This window comes from Hylobates moloch, unplaced genomic scaffold (assembly GCF_009828535.3).
Source record: "Hylobates moloch isolate HMO894 unplaced genomic scaffold, HMol_V3 SCAFFOLD_15, whole genome shotgun sequence".
In the NCBI taxonomy this organism is placed as follows: domain Eukaryota; kingdom Metazoa; phylum Chordata; class Mammalia; order Primates; family Hylobatidae; genus Hylobates; species Hylobates moloch.
The window spans coordinates 9,620,212-9,632,254 of NW_026652290.1; the positions used below are offsets into that span (position 1 = coordinate 9,620,212).

The following is a 12,043-nucleotide window of genomic DNA, read 5'->3' on the forward strand; positions in this document are numbered from 1 at the left end:
GCGCCCTGCGTCTATTGCCACGTTATTCTCTGATAACTGTAAGAGCAAAGCGAATAAATAAATTAGGTGTAATTTAGGAGGCCCCCAACCCCCGCATTGAATGGTATTTGCCTACACTTTTCTTACTCTTCTAGGGAGACAGCTAATATATATAAGAGTTGTTGGTAGAGTAGATATGGATCTCAAGGCAGCAAGGGACGCATCTTATAAATGCCCTCATTTGCCCAAAGCCTCATGCCCTTCACTGCAGATTGTGCCGTTTTCTGACTGATGTCACCGTGGCTGAAGTTAGTCAGGTGTCTCTTTGCCTTGTGTTTCAGATAATGCAATAGAAGCTGTGGATGAATTTGCTTTTCTGGAAGGTGAGTTCTCTCTCAGTGGGCAATCATTTCCGCCTGTCTTTTGCATGTTGATGTGAAATTCAAAACCTCATAAAACGGATGCCTGCTTCTTGTTTGTGTAGGGATAATTCTTTCTCCGTACTTGCTATTAGGATAGAAAAAAGTAACTTGCTAAACCTAGTGAGGTTCAGTTTTCTCCCTTGGGAAATTAAAACTTCTACCTGAAAATTGCTTACCATAAAGAAATAGGGAATATAAAGATCCCAGTGGAGTTAGATGAATTCGGAAGTTCGATTCCTACCTTGATCGCCATCCCTAGATATCAGGCTTGCCCTTCTTATCGTGTTAGAGATCAGAAACAATTGTCAACATTTAAGGGGTCACTGCTTGTTCTTTTTTCTTCAACAATCTGTGTGAAGTGATTATTTTGCTGCAATAAGACTTGTACTTGTCTGTATTTATTTTTAGGAGTCATGGATTAACTTGTGTACTAACTAAATTTTGTCATTAAAAAAGAAAATATTTGAAATACCTAATTTTGGCTACCTTGCCTCAGAGCGATTTCTGCTACTTAATTCTTAAATCTGATAAGCTTACTCTTCACTACACGTATGTAGTCATGTGCTGCATAATAACTGTTTGGTCAGCCGTGGACTGCTTACATGAGGGTGGTCCCATCACATTATAATGGAGCTGAAAAATTCCTTTTGCCCAGTGAGGTAGTGGTCATAACATCCTAATGAAATACATTACGTTTTCTATGTTTAGATATGTTTAAATACACTTGTCATCATGTTACAGTTGCCTACAGTATTCAGTACGGTAACATGCTGTTGAAGTTTGTAACCTGACAGTAATAGTTATACCCTGTAGACTATACCATCTAGCTTTGTGTAAGTACCCTGTATGGTGTTCACACAGTGGTGAAATCGCCTGAAGATGTGATGCATTTCTCAGGATGTATCCTTGTTGAGCGACACGTGTATTTTGATTGAATAGCTTAGCAAAAGCCATGTGTCCTCATTTCATTCTCCCAGGGTGTTCTCATTACCTCCTCCAAGCCTTATTACCTTTAGAAATATCTTGATTTATTCCGCTCTTTTTTACTCCTTTATTCTGCATCTCCATGTCAACCTAGGCCCCTGGTCGTTTTGATAGATATTTTTTAAATGTCTTATTAGATACACTACCATGGCCAGCTTCATGCCTAGACTTTTGAGCATTCTTTTAATTTACGGATTTTTCTTCAGCCTCTCTTTCCACCTACTCATTTTTCTTAAAATTAACTTTTGTTAGTCCTACCTAAGGCAGGCACTCCTTGTGACAGACCTTCTGTGTGTTCTCCAGTCAAAAATGTTTGGAGCCTACTTTACCTCTTCATTTTTAATTACCAACTTTTCAAAGACATGAGTGATATGATCAGATTTGTATTTTAAGTACACAACATTGCTGCCCTGCGGAAAATAAACTGGAGGGTACTAGAAGTAGAAGTGGGGCAGTCTTATGTAGTTTTCTACTCTAGCCTCTATCACAGCATAGTGCTTAGCTTGGATTTTTAATAAATGGCCATTTATTGAATGATTGCTGTGTTTATTTTCATCCTCTGCTTTCATCCTCATTTATCTCTGTAATTGAATCCCTCTGCTCTGTCCTACATTGGTAGATCTGAATGTTAGCCATCATAGCCCCTGTGGATTCAGTCTGCATTGTATTATTTTCTTACTTGGTAAAATAAATATTCTTACGTCCTTAGATGTGTATGGTCTAAGTAAATACATTTTTTTGTTTTTATAAGTAATACATATTCATACTTGAAAATCAAATAGTTACCTAATGGCTTATGATGAAGTACAGCTGCTGTCCACCCACTGTTTTGTTTGTGTTTTGAGCTTTTCTGGTGGTTACGTTTATTTCTAACTAATATGCTTACCCATTGATTTGTCAGCTGTAGACGGTATGTGTTGACTTCCTGCTGTGATAAATGAAGATTTGGCTAACCTGTAGAACCCCATAAATCCCCTCCTGTCTTTTTGATTTTTGGTAGTTGTATCACTAGTTTTAGTTTCTTTACCTTTACAGTTCATATAACATACTAGGACGTCTTTGGTTGTTGTTGTGTCCAATTTTTAATGTATTCCTTGACTCCCCAGTTTGTAAAGTGTGACTATTAGTGCACCTATCCCTTTTCCCTTTCTAGTTCACATCTAGCTATCAATTTGTGTTGTCTAGTAATTTGACATTGTCAAAGCTAATAACATTTATATCGTATCACAATTAAATCTTCCATGCTTTATCTCTGGTTGATTGTAGAAGTTGAAAACTAGGACTGTAAACAGTCTTTCTCTACCCTCTCTCTGTCCCTTAATTCCTCATTCAGGTCCCCTCCCTGCAAACAACTGTTACTAGTTTTCTTCTGTAATCTGGATATTTTTTGCAAATATGTTTGTATGTGTGTATGTATATTCTTTTTCTAAGTCTTATGAAATACAACATATGTAAAGTGTGTGCTGTAAATGTAAAGTCAATAAATGATAAAATGAACACCCTTGTAACCACCATCTTGGCCAAGAGATAGGGTATTGTCAGCCCCCAGAAGTCCCACATATATTCATTCTTCATCATACCTATTCTCATCCCCTTTCCTGACATTACTGTTTCCTAACTTTTTTGGTAATTACTTCCTTTTCTTTATAGCTTACCATATAAGCATGCATCCCTGAACACTAAGGTTTTGTTTTGTTTTGTTGAACTCTCTGCAAATGGAACCAAACCATATGCATTCGTTGGTCAACATCTGTCACATAACTGTTTTCTTTAAGTTAACACATTTATGAGATTCATCTGTGTGATTGCACATAACTCGTTTGTTCGTGTTCCTTGCTATATGACAGTACCACGATTGAACTATTTTAATGTTGATATTTGGGAAACCTTATTTTTCCTATTATAAACAATTTGCTATGAACAATCTTGTACATGTTTCTCTAGGGTGGATGTATATGTGTGTATAAAATATACTGCTGGAACCTAGGCTATATAGAGTATTCATATCTCCATCTTTGGCAGGTACTGCTGAACTTCCTGTATTCCAATTCACATTCCTACCAGCAGTGCATGATAATTCCCATTGCTTCTCATTCTTACCCACACTTGGTATTACCAGAGTTTTTTATTTTTGACAAGCTGTTATTGAATGTAAGTGATAGTTGCATGTGGTGTTAATTCGTATTGCCCTGATTGTGGGTAACATTGGGCATCTTTTCATATGCATAACCATTTTTTTGAGGGCTGTCTCCTATTTTTCTATTAGCTATTTTTGTCCTTTTTCTTAATGATTTATAAAAATGCTTGCTGTATTTTATTTCATTTTTATTTATTAATTTTTTTGACATGGAGTCTTGCTTTGTCATCCAGGCTGGAATGCAGTGGCATGATCTCTGCTCACTGCAACCCCCCCTCCCAGGTTCAAGAGATTCTCACGTAACTGGGACTACAGGCGTGTACCACCACGCCTGGCTAATTTTGGCATTTTTTGGTAGAGATGGGGTTTCAGTGTGTTGGCCAGGCTGGTCTTGAACTCCTGACCTCAAGTGATCTGCCTGCCTCCGCCTTCCAAAGTGCTGGGATTACAGGTGTGAGCCACTGCGCCCAGCCGTGCTTGTTATATTTTAGATATGAATCTTTTTTAGTATATGAGAAGTATCTTTTCCTGCCTTTTCACTCCTTAAAAGGTTGTCTTTTGATACGCATTAAAAGATAAAGGTAGTCAAATGTACCAATTTTTTTCCTTATAGCTAATGCTATTTGTGTTCATTTTAGAAAATATTCCCTACTGTATGGTCATGAAGACATTCTGTGTATGCTAAAATCTTTATAGTTTTGTCTTTCATAACAGTGCAGTTGAATTTTTGTGTATTGGGTTGGGGGTCCAGTCTCATTTGTTTCTTCATATTTAGATATCCGCTTGTCCATATCATCTCACTGCTTTGCGTGCTACCTTTCTTATCAATCAAGGCTGTTTCTGGCCTTTCTGTTCTCTTCCATTGATCTATTTGTATCTCTTTTCCATTGATGGGTATTCTCACATCAGTACTATACTGTCTCAGTTATGGTAGCTTTATCTGAGAGAGCAGATCTTCCCACCTTGTTTTTTTCTAAGTATCTTTGCTATTTTTGAATCTTTGCATTTTCATGTACATTTTGGAATCTGTCAAATTCCACAGAAAGGGATATTAATTGGGATTGCATTGAATTTATACATTACTGTGGGGAAGAAAGGATATCTTTACAATTGTGAACCTTCCAGTTTATAAATATGATCTACTTTAACATTTATTAATATTTAGTTTTTAATAAATTATTTTACCTGAAGAAATCTTGATGTATTTTATTAAATGTTGTTCTCTAAGTACTTAATATTTTTGATGCTATTGTTAATGGTATCTTTCTAAAGTAAATTTTATTTTCTAAATATTGCTGTATTTAGAAATATAATTGATTTTATGTTAATTTTGCAACTAGCATCTTACTTAGCTATTATTCTTAGTTTTTTTACTTAAAAATTTTGTTTTGATGTAGTTCTTAATAATTTGAATGACATATCTGTTGATTTTTGAATTTCTTTAATTACATAGTAGTATATCATCTGCCAGTAATAATAATTTTGTGAAGTTCTTTCCAATCCTTATCTTTATATATATATGTGTATATATATATATATATATTTTTTTTTTTTTTTGATGGAGTCTCGCTCTGTCGCCCAGGCTGGAGTGCAGTGGCGCAATCTCGGCTCACTGCAAGCTCCGCCTCCCGGGTTCACGCCATTCTCCTGCCTCAGCCTCTCCGAGTAGCTGGGACTACAGGCGCCCGCCACCACGCCCGGCTAATTTTTTTTTTGTATTTTTAGTAGAGACGGGGTTTCACCGTGGTCTCGATCTCCTGACCTCGTGATCCGCCCGCCTCGGCCTCCCAAAGCGCTGGGATTACAAGCGTGAGCCACCGCGCCTGGCCGTCTTTATATATTTTTTTATTGCCCTACTGAACTGGCTAGAATCTCTAGTACAGTGTTGCATGGAAGTGGTAAGAGCAGGCATTTTTGACTTCCAAGGGAAAGCTTTCAGTACTTACCTAGTAATTATGCTTACTGTAGATTTTATGTAGATTTTTTAACAGATTATGAATGTTGCATCCCTGTTTATAAAAGAGATTAGTATTTTTTTCATACTGTGTGTGAGCTTCATACAATTCATTGGCAATTATACACTTTTTATCTTTTTTTTTTTGGTGGGGGATGGAGTCTCACTCTGTTGCCCAGGGTGGAGTACAGTGGCACGATCTCAGCTCATTGCAACCTCCGCCTCCTGGGTTCAAGTGATTCTCCTGCCTCAGCCTCTCAAGTAGCTGGGATTACAGGCTCGCACCACCACACCCTGATAATTTTTGTATTTTTAGTTGAGATGGGGTTTTGCCATGTTGGTCAGGCTGGTCTTGAACTCCTGACCTCAGGTGATCCACCCGCCTCAGACTCCCAAAGTGTTGGGATTATAGGCGTGAGCCACCGTGCCTGGCCCACTTTTTATATTATCTATTCTCTGGAAAACTTATTGTAAGATTGGAATTATTTTGTTTTTGAATATTTGGTGGAATTCAGTGATGCTATTAGAGGGGTTGCAATGCCAAATTTGATTATTGTATGATTTAGATTTTCTGTGTTCTTACTGAATTTCTTCTGTCTGCTTATTTTACCAGTTTCAAAGAGGTGTGTGTTAAAAGTCTACTGCTATGATTATGGACTATTTCTACTTATATTTCTGGGTCTATTCTTTCATTATATATTATGAAACCATGTGATTAGATATATACAAATTTAATGTTTTTATATATTGTTGGTGATTGAGCCTTCTATATTTGTAAATTGGCTATTGTTATTTCTAACTGCTTTGTGCCCTAAAGTCTGTTTTGTTTAATATTATTAAAGCTTATCAGCTTTCTTTAGTTAGTATTTGCATGGTACGGATTTTTGTAAATCTTTTAATTTTTATCTTTATATATATTTGTGAACAGAATTTAACTGGATTATTTTCCTAAATTCAGACAGTCTGTGTCTATAACTGGAGCACGTCATTCATTTATGTTTAATTGGTCATATGTATGAGTTTGAATTCTTTTGTCTTATTTTGTCCTGCTTTCTATTTGCTTGTTTTATGTTTTTTTTTTTTTCTCTCAATTTTTGGCCTTCTTTTGGATTATTATTTGATTTTTTTTCCTCTATCAGCTTGGAAGTTATATACTCTATTTCTATTCTTTTAGTGATTATCAGTTACTATGTAAGTCCTTAATTTATCAAAGCCTATTTAGTACCTTTCCCCTCATTCTCAACAAATTGAGATCTTAGGATCCATGAACTCAATTTTCAAATTCCTCGTCTCCTAATTTATGTGCTGTTATTGTCATGTATTTTTGTTTTGTCTTTGTCAATCTACATAAGGCATTTTTATTCCTGTATTATGCAGTCAATGATATATGGATTTATTCACATACTATCTTTGCTTTTCTTTCCTTTCTGTATTATTATTATTATTATTATTATTTTTGAGACAGTTTCATTTCGTTGCCTAGGCTGGAGTGCAGTGGTGCGATCTCAGCTCACTGCAACCTCTGCCTCCTGGGTTCAAGTGATTCTCATGTCTCAGCCTCCCGAGTAGCTGGAATTACAGGCATGCACCACCATGCCTGGCTAGTTTTTTTTGTATTTTTAGTAGAGATGGGGTTTCACCATGTTGACCAGGCTAGTCTCGAACTCCTGACCTCAAGTCATCTGCCTGCCTTGGCCTCCCAAAGTGCTGGGATTACAGGCGTGAGCCGCTGTGCTTGGCCTCCTTCCTGTATTTCTGATCCTCCATTTGTGATCATTTTCTTTCTTCCTGAAATAAATCATTTAGAACTTCATTTAGTATGGTTTGGTAACTGACTCCCTAATTTTTTTCTTATGAAAATGGCTTGAATTTCATTGTTGGAGGATAATTTGTTGAATATAAATTCTAGGTGGAAAGTTCTTTTAGCACATTGAAGCTATCATTTTACTGTTTTTTTTTTTTTTTTTTTTTTTTGGCTTCTATGTTTTCTATAGAGAAATCACCTGTTTGTAATTCTTTTGAAGCTAGTTTATCTTTTTTGTTTTTTGTCTGCTTTTAAGATTTTCACTTTGATTTTCTGTGGTTTCACTCTGATGTATAGAGGTGTGGATTTCTTTTTATGTAGTTTATTTGAGCTTCTTGAATCTATGGATTAATGTCTTTCATCTGTCCTGGAAAATTCTCAGCCAGTGCCTCTTCAGCTATTGGCTCTGCTTTGTTCTTTCCTCTGCCTCTCTCTGGGATTCCCATTAAATATATGTAAAAACTCAATCATAATTTTGCCTCTCTAGTATGCATTCTGTGTAATTTTTTCTGATCTTCCAGTTTATTCTCTCCATTTGTCTCATTTCCTTTAAACTATTTTGTGTGTTTTTTTTTTTTTTAGTTTCAGTTTTTGTATTTTTCAGTACTATGAGTTCTGTTTGGTTCCTTTCCAAATCTGTTGTCTTTTTTTTAGTCTAACAAAGTATCAAGCCATTTTTCTGAGTACTTTTTGTTGTTCTTATTTTCTGCAGGTATTTTGAAGCTTGTCTTTTAGTTCTGTAAACATAGTAAACACAGTTGTTTTATAGTCAATGTTCCATCCAATATATGATCTAATATTCAAAGCCTTTTGAGTTTTTTGTTGGTAGTCTGCCGAATCTAACGTCCATAGTCTCTTGAGACTGTCTTTTTGTCTGTTGTTTCTGTTGGTACTGTCGCATGGCCTTTTATCCCCCTATATGCCTATCTTTGGATAATGGTTATTGTCTTTAAAAAGTATTTGTTAGATAATTTGAGGCCGTATGGTGATACTTTCTCCAAAGAAGATTTCCATTTGCTCCTGAAGCCACCTACAGCCATTATCAGTGCAGGACTTCTGAATCCAGATCTAAGACTTGAAGGTTTCTGAACTATCATACTGATATGAACTCAGGCTGCAGGCCTGTGAAGGGGCACTGATTAAATTCCAGTTCGTCCTAACTCTGAGGGGGCAGCCTTTTGGGCTCTAGCTTAAAAAAGATGGGTGTCAGACATCCTTACTTGGGTAGACTCAGGGATTTGACTCTTGGTTCCTTCGGCCTACCCAAATCACCGCCCAGTTTCTTAGCTTTTTCAGATTGGCAGATGTTATGAGAGCAGAAGTAGCATTGGAGGCTGGGTTTATTTTGTGTTCTTACCGTCTCTGGATTTCACATTTGCTTTTTCTTGATGTCTTTTCAATTCCTGAAGATTTTCTTTTCTTATGTATTTTATTTAGCTTTCTCAGTTGATCTCAACAGGAACTTGCCATTATGAAAAGCACCTCTTTTTTTTTTTTTTTAAATTAGAAGTGTTTTTGCTTTGTTTTTCTTATGTTTTTATTTTCCCTGTATTATCTAGGTCATTAAAAAAAGTTTTGGTCTCCTTTCAACTATGTAGACTTTCTTCAGATACCTGGTGATTTTCATTCTATTTAAGAATAAGGGAATAAGGCTGTTTGGTAACTGTGTGTGTGTGTGTGTATGGGATGAGGGGGTGGTTGTTGCCTGGCAGCTTTGCTTTAGGGTGAACAGGGGTGGGACCAGCTGTTATCCTGGGTGACCCCGAGGGTATGAATGCAGAAGGCTTTACTGTGGGAAGCTGGCAGTTTTAGAGGCTGTTCTAGTTTTCTCCATATAGTTCATTTGGTTCTTTAAAAGAGAGCCCTGTGATCTTTTTTTTTTTCCAAGCTCGGTTTAAATGCCTGTCTTCTGGTTGTGCTGCCTGTGGGGAGGGTTGTGGGGAGATAGGGGCAACTGTTTGTCATACAGACCCTCTGGTCATTAACCCATTTTCATCTCACATCACCATTCCTGGTGACCTGAGCCTGGAGCTTCCTCATGGTTCTTTTAGGCATATGGGCCTCCTCTTCTGCTGCAGCCCCCTCTGTGTTCATTCTAGGCTCCTTTTTCCTCTGCTCTATTTATAAGCATACTTTGATCAGGTTTCTGTTACTCAGTTTTTTGTTGAAATCCATTAACTGCCAGTGGGCCCCTATTTGTTGTAGATTTTTACTTTTTAAACTTTTTTGAATGGAATCTTGGATGGGAGGGCATACATACTTGTGGGCCCAGTCCCTCATCTGGAACTGAAACTTTCTAAAAAGAATATAAACTCTTTAATTAGAGAGTTTACCTCATTTATTTTATATTATTCCTTCCTTATATGGTCTTCATCAATGTTCATTAACTAACACAACAACTTCTTAGCTCTTTTCCCACTTCTAATTCTAACTCTTCAGACTAGTATGCTTAATTCCTAACTGCCCACCATCTGTAATGACATGTTTTTCCCTGGGGATATTTTGGATAGATCATCCTCAAAATTAGTATTTTGGTCTTACAGAACCGCTGCCAATACCGCAGCCTCTTCTGCATTAACTTTGCCCAGCTTGTTACACTAATCCAGCTCCTGAGGTCCCCAATATACTCATTGCTCTTTGTATGTTTAGGTACTTTAGATTGATTGCTGAGCGGGACAGTTTTGTGAGCCTTCATCTGAAGCCTTCAGTTCACCCCTCTCCACAGGCCTCAGCTTTGAAGAACGGAGTCTTTGCACTTACACACACTCTTCCTGTTCTGCCTTCACCTATGCCGGGTTAAGCAGAGATCTCATCAATTAGCTCTTCTCTGCAAGGTCTTCCACTACTTCTGTCTGTCTTCCATATCAAGCCTGAATGCAGCTGCTGCTGCTTAGAGCAGAGATGAAGAAAGTGTTCTGCATAAGTGGCTTCCTGAATGATGAGGACCAGAATAAAGGTTTTTGACCAACTTCAGTCTAGTGTGTTTTATAATCTCACCTTTGTTCCTACCTTGTGACTGGAGAGTCACCATACCTGTTCACAGACCTTCCTGATTTTCCCTGCCAGCCATTCTAACCTGCAGTCCTTTCATTAATTTTGTTCTTTTATTTTTCCAGCATATCACCAGAAAGTGGTTCCAGAATTTATGGAACACCACTTGCCCTCAGGAGTTCAAATAAATATGGTCCTAGGTTGAAAGCCAGTTAAATTTTTTTAAAGTTTTATTTATTGACATATCCACATACTCTATATTTCACCAATTTAAAGTGTACAATTCAGTGGTATTTAGTATATTCACAAATATGTACACCAATCACCACAGTCGATTTTAGAACATTTTCATATAAATGGAATCATGTAACAATGTGGTCTATTCTGTCTGGGTTTTTTCACTTTGATAATGTTTTTAAGGATTATCCATGCTATATAGCATGTACTAGTACCTCATTTAAAAAAACTGTGGTAAATTTTACATAAAGTAAAATTTACTTTTGTAACAATTTTTAAGCATATAGTTCAGTGGCATTAAGTACATTCACATTGTTGTGCAACTAACACCATCATCCATCTCCAGAACTTTAAAAATCTTCCCAAGCTGAAACTTCATACTCATTAAATAATCACTCCTCATTCCCTACATCCTGCAGTCCCTGGCTAAATTTTGGTTTGGAGGACAGGTGTGGGCGACATAACAGGAATGAGGCAGAGTACCTAGAAAGTAGCAGTTAAGGAAAGCAGCAGAAAACCTTGGACAGTGGTTCTTAAGTATTATTGGGTCATGGACCATTTTTAAAATAGTCCATGGGATTTGCTCCCTAGAATGATGCACAGATGTTCAGTACTGTAACATTTAAAAAATAAGCTTTATTTTGGAGTAATACTAGATTTGCAGAAAAGTTGCAAAGGTAGTAGAGAGAAGTCTCATGCCCCTTAGTTTCCCCATTGTTAACATTACCAAGTACATTTGTCACAACTGAGAAACTGACATTTATAGGTTACTGTTAACTACAGTCTTTGGATTTCACCATTTTTTTCATTAATATCCCTTTTCTATTCCCAGATCCAGTCCATGTTACTGTATCGTACTTACTTGTCATGTTGTCCCGGTCTTCACTGGTCTATGGCAGTTTCTTTGCCTTTCCTCATTTTTCATGACCTTGACAGCCTGAATAGCGCTGGCTGGGTATTCTGTAGGATCTCCCTAACTGGGGATTATCTTGTTTTTCTTGTAATTAGTTCTATAACGTTGCATATGATTTTGAGCACTAAACAGACCCCAGAGGCTCTTCTGTAGGCCTCTTATTATCATTGCCAATGGGAATTTAAAAGGACATTGTGGTTCATTTTCAAGATAAACTCAGATTACAGTTTGCAGCTTATTAGTGGGATGTGAAATCAAAGTGTGTTGCCACTAGCATTTTGAAATAACAGTGTTGAATTTAGTAAAGGTAAGTGTTCTAATTGTTGTTTCATTTACATCTGTGTATATTAGGTCATTGTGTAAAATGTATATGGTAGGCAGACAGAAGGGAGGCCCCCATCACCTTCACCTGCTGGTATTATGCCCCCCTGAATATGTTACGTTACATGGCAGAAGAGATTTTGCAGGTATAAGTCATGTTAATAATCAGTTGACCTTCAAGTAAATTGTCCTGGATTGTTTGTGCAGGCCCAGAGTAATTACATGAGCTCTTAAAAACAGCTTTGCCCCAGCTGAGAGCAGAAGGGGCTGTGAGATTTAAGGCATGAAAAGGACAAGGCCT

The 12,043-nt window shown here is 37.1% G+C and overlaps 1 protein-coding gene across 3 annotated transcripts in view; it reads left to right on the forward strand.

Moving 5' to 3' along the window:
- The window catches only part of POLE4 (DNA polymerase epsilon 4, accessory subunit), a 188,489-nt gene that overhangs the window by 1,275 nt on the left and 175,171 nt on the right, over positions 1-12,043 (forward strand). For 2 of the 3 annotated variants that reach the window (XR_009210005.1, XM_058428686.1), the window contains exon 3: positions 321-362. Coding sequence is in view for 2 of the 3 variants with exons in the window: in XM_058428686.1 (XP_058284669.1) it covers positions 321-362 (42 nt within the window). In the remaining variant the exon portion in view is untranslated. Of the gene's footprint in view, positions 1-320; positions 363-9,929; positions 10,249-12,043 lie in introns of those variants that run through there. The other variant, XM_032177511.2, reaches the window with a different exon arrangement.